General features: G+C 40.6%; 1 protein-coding gene across 2 annotated transcripts in view; it reads left to right on the top strand.

Annotated features, from left to right (window-relative positions):
• Positions 1 to 4,190, top strand: part of CBLB (Cbl proto-oncogene B) — a 248,643-nt gene that overhangs the window by 229,420 nt on the left and 15,033 nt on the right. For both annotated transcript variants that reach the window (XM_045286202.1, XM_004706383.4), the window contains one exon: positions 1,132 to 1,251. In XM_045286202.1, the coding sequence (XP_045142137.1) occupies positions 1,132 to 1,251 (120 nt within the window). The remainder of the gene's footprint in view (positions 1 to 1,131; positions 1,252 to 4,190) is intronic.

Raw genomic sequence — 4,190 nt, 5'->3', positions numbered from 1 at the left:
GGAAAAAAAGAGGAGCTGATACCAAGGGCTCAATAGAAAGTAAATGTCTAGAAAATAATGATGGAAACATATGTATGTATATGCTTGATACAATTAATATATGTATGTATTATGATAAGAGCTGTATGCCCCCCAATAAAATGATCTTTTAATTAAAAAGGTAAAAATAAAAATAAACTGAGGCTTTTAAACTTAAAAAAAAAAATCACATTTAACTAAGTTTAGACTTTAATGTTAATAATAGCACAATTGTTAGCAATTGTATTTACTGCTCATTGCATCAACTAGCAATAATTATATTTCCCATAAAATGTCAGATGTCAAAATTGTAACCACTTTATGCTTACGACCCTTTGCATACATTAATTAACTTAATCATCCCAAATCTCAACACTTTATAGATAAGCCTGCCTGGTGATGGAGTTTCTGGGTAATGCAAATGATTAAGCGTTCAACTATTGGCCATACATGGGTTAATGGTTTGAACCCACCTGTGGCCTCAGACCGCACCCCCCCACCCCCACCCCCCACCCCATGTGCCTGCTCGGTGCCTCTGAAAGGTCACCGCCTTGTTGTGAGCCTATGGGGCAGTCCTGCTCTGCACCCTGGGCACTGCTATGGGTCGCAGTTGACTCAGGGTCAACGAACAACAGTGTGTAGAGAGAGTGATTTGGTAATGGGAGGATCCTCAGTGGTACAGGGAAATGCCTCATATACTTTTAATTCCATTTTTCCAATCACTTTATGAACTCCCCTCGTTTTCTCATAGGGAGCGACAACATGCCAAGTTCCACTTTTTCACTTTTATTTTAAAACAGCTTTCTCCCATTGTACAGAATTGATCGGGACAGCAAATACCACTCAGAGACAAGTTTTATAATCAGTGATTAGCAATGAAATAACGTGAACAATGTAAGCGTGCCATCAAATATTATCTAAATAAGTAAAACCTATTTTGAGCAAGTGTTGCATGAATTAGAAAATAGATTGGACAATGTTTTTTATCAGTTATGAATTTAACATTCTAATTAGTTTCCAATAGCCGTGATCTTTATAGGAAATTTCAGGAGTGTTGCTCTTCAACCAATCAATGGTTTTCCTTTTAATTTGAAAATTATCTTTATTTTTCAGATCCCTTTTTTGATCCAGCAAGTGGCCAAGTGCCTCTGCCCCCTGCTAGGAGACTGCCAGGTGAAGATGTCAAGTCCAAGCGCACATCCCAGGACTACGGTCCGCTTCCTTCCGGTTCGGGTGAGCAGTCTAATAACAGCAATAATAATAGCTTAGGTTCTTGCGGTGCTCTTTTGCTTTTAAGGGTACCATTTCATTCTCTATATCATGTACGTGATTATCATTGCCAACCAAAGAAAGTATTTTTAACACTTTTCAATTTTACTTATAAAAATGTGCATTATAAGAGAAATGCCTACAAAATTGCCTCATGGGGAAAAAAAATCAGGTTTCCTACCACGGCTTCAGGATCGTACATTGTTTGATTTAAAATTCATTCATTCTCAAACTGTTGCCTTATCCGGTAAGGGGAAAGGAGGAAGTCCCTTTGTGCATGGAAATGCTGTATTCTCCTCTTTCTCCATTAAGGGAAGAAAGATCAGTGGCATTTATATAAACACCAGACTGTTCACTTTTGTTGCTTACTTGGTGCTAAGGCATATTCTTCCAGTTACCAGCCATTAAGTAAGAGGATAGGCCATTCGAATAAGCACACATTATACTGATCAATATCAATAATGAGATAGTGCTCCTTTACTTATTTGGAGAGGCTTACCTGGCTCACAGTAAAATATCTTTTCCTAATTTTTCAGTCACATTCTCTCTCTCCTTGTACTTTATTCTCCTGTACAGCACCTGTCGTGTCATTATTCAGTCATTGCTTATTTGATCATTGTTTACTTGTCTGCATTCCCCACCAGGGCGTTTGCTTGTTCGGTTTTATAAAAAAAAAATGTTGAAGACAAACGTCTTTGTTTGGTTCTCCCCCAAAGGGTCTCAAGACATGTTTCTTGGGTGGGTGGTGAATGGATGGGAAGAAAGCTGGGGGGAGAGAAGAGTAGCTGATGTGTGTGCTAGACCAAGCACACGTGGTTTTTGAATAAAAATGAGCAGTATTTTTGCCTCACACATTTTCGTCACATATATTTTTTTGCCTTAATTTAATATATTTTGCCTTTTGTTATGAAGTCCAAACCTCAGTTTATTTTGGTACTGGTAGAAAAGAAATACCACAAATGAGTGGCCACTTTTCTCTCTCTAGTTAGAAGGCTAGGAATCCACGTTCATGAAGCTTGATGCAGGAAACCCCTCTCGCTGCGGGAGTTCTGGAGGACGGTGCTCATCTGCTTTTCGTTTCTGATGCTTAGTGTCCTGTCGGTCTGCATGTGGCATCTGTCTCTCCCCATCTGTGCGCCCTGCTTCTGTGTGCGATGCGCTCTTTTTAAACTCAAACGAGATTGATTTAAGGCTGTGCCAACAGGGCTTCATTAACATAATAAAGAACATCCCGTTGCAAAACGAAATTGTAGCTACAAATGTAAGGATTAGTATTTCAATAGATAACGAGCCTAAAGCTACGGTGGGTTACGTGTTGGGTTGCTTTAACTGGGAAGTCAGCAGTTCAAACCCATCAGCCCCTTTTGGAGAAAAATTGAGACTGTTCTTCTGAAAAAAGATTTATAATCTCAGAAATGATATAGGACAGTCTATGCTGTCCTGTAGGGTAGCTGTGCGTAGAACTGGTTTCCTCTGCATTAGTCAGCCTACTCCTTGTTTTCAGTCCGTTCTTAGTCTGGAAGCCCGGCTACAACCTGTTCACTTTGGGTGCCGTTGCTGGTATTGGACCTCCCAGCGACACAGCCTTCAGCACCACCGTGCACATCCGCCTCCGTAGTGCAGCCTATAACGCAGCATAGAATGACAAACTGACAAAGGGGAAGGGCAGCGAAAAAGAGGAAGCTCCTTGACAAGATAGATAGAAACAGTGGCTGCAGCAATGGCTCCGACCTAAAAGCGATTGTGTGGACGGCGCGGGATGGGCGGTTCCGTCTGCTGCACCAGGGGTCGCTGTGAGTCAGACAACGCAGGAGCACCGGACCACAGCCTCGGGCCGCTCTGAGTCCGATCAGCTCGTGTCTGGTGTTTTATTTGGGCTTCCCAACACGTGTTTTAGGAGGACTCATTTCAACCCACAACACTTGTTCACAGATTTGTTAATAGTGATAGCCATCTACTCATTAACTTATGGTTGAGAATTATTGATAAGCTACTTGGAGCATAATCAACATAGTAATTTTACTACGTGCAGGGCCAGGCATAGGCAATATAGACAACTCTCTATGGTTTTTAGGTTTTAATACTTAGATGTACCGTAACCCAGGAAAGCACAGAACATTGTATTATGTAACTTTTTAAAATTTTGCTCCATATTCTTACCGGTTTACTTCTAGTCGTTGCATGGTTTCAAAGGCATCGATTTGTAGCCAATGATACTTTGTAGATCGGAGAGCAGAGGAATACCTGTGAAGATTCATGAAGAAGAGCCAATATATGGCAGTCTCTGTGTAGCAGAAGGGAGTAAATCCCTTAGGGAAATGAGATCAAGATCCAACTTGGAGAAAAGTACTATGAATGAATTAAAATAATAAATTCAGTACCACTAACTATGGATAAAAAGACAGGTATACTGAAGTTATCAGGAGATCTGTGCCCAGAACACTATTTACACAGCTTCTTTGCTGTTTGCTAAATAATATGTGGGTGTTTTAGAGTCCAAAGTACCATCATTCACATACATGATTTTAAACCATTGAATTCTGATTAGTATTCTCCCCGAGAAGTTTTAAGGAGGAACTTTAAGTCACGAGCCACGTTGAAATATCCTCATATAGGCATTTACCAGAAGCCCGGACTGGCTTTTTACCTAAGTGATAAAATAGTCCCGATTATTACTCTGAGGGCCATATCTCTCTACTCTATCCACTCTATAAAAGCGTCCAGCCACAGGAAATAGATACGGTTCTTTGCAATAGAATATTTATGCACATGCAGCTCTCTGGGCTCCAACCGATCTTCAGAGGAAACTGCTTGCCTTCTAGTTTAGTGTCTCCATCCAAGACCTTGAGACTGAATGTTCACCTACTTTCAGTTTTCATAGTGACGGATGTGTTTTGTGAGAC

Source organism: Echinops telfairi, unplaced genomic scaffold, assembly GCF_000313985.2.
Source record: "Echinops telfairi isolate 266 unplaced genomic scaffold, ASM31398v2 ScPeMD7_6;HRSCAF=24_0, whole genome shotgun sequence".
NCBI lineage: Eukaryota > Metazoa > Chordata > Mammalia > Afrosoricida > Tenrecidae > Echinops > Echinops telfairi.
Note: the sequence above shows the minus strand (reverse complement) of the source record. Positions and strands in the feature narration are given on the sequence as shown.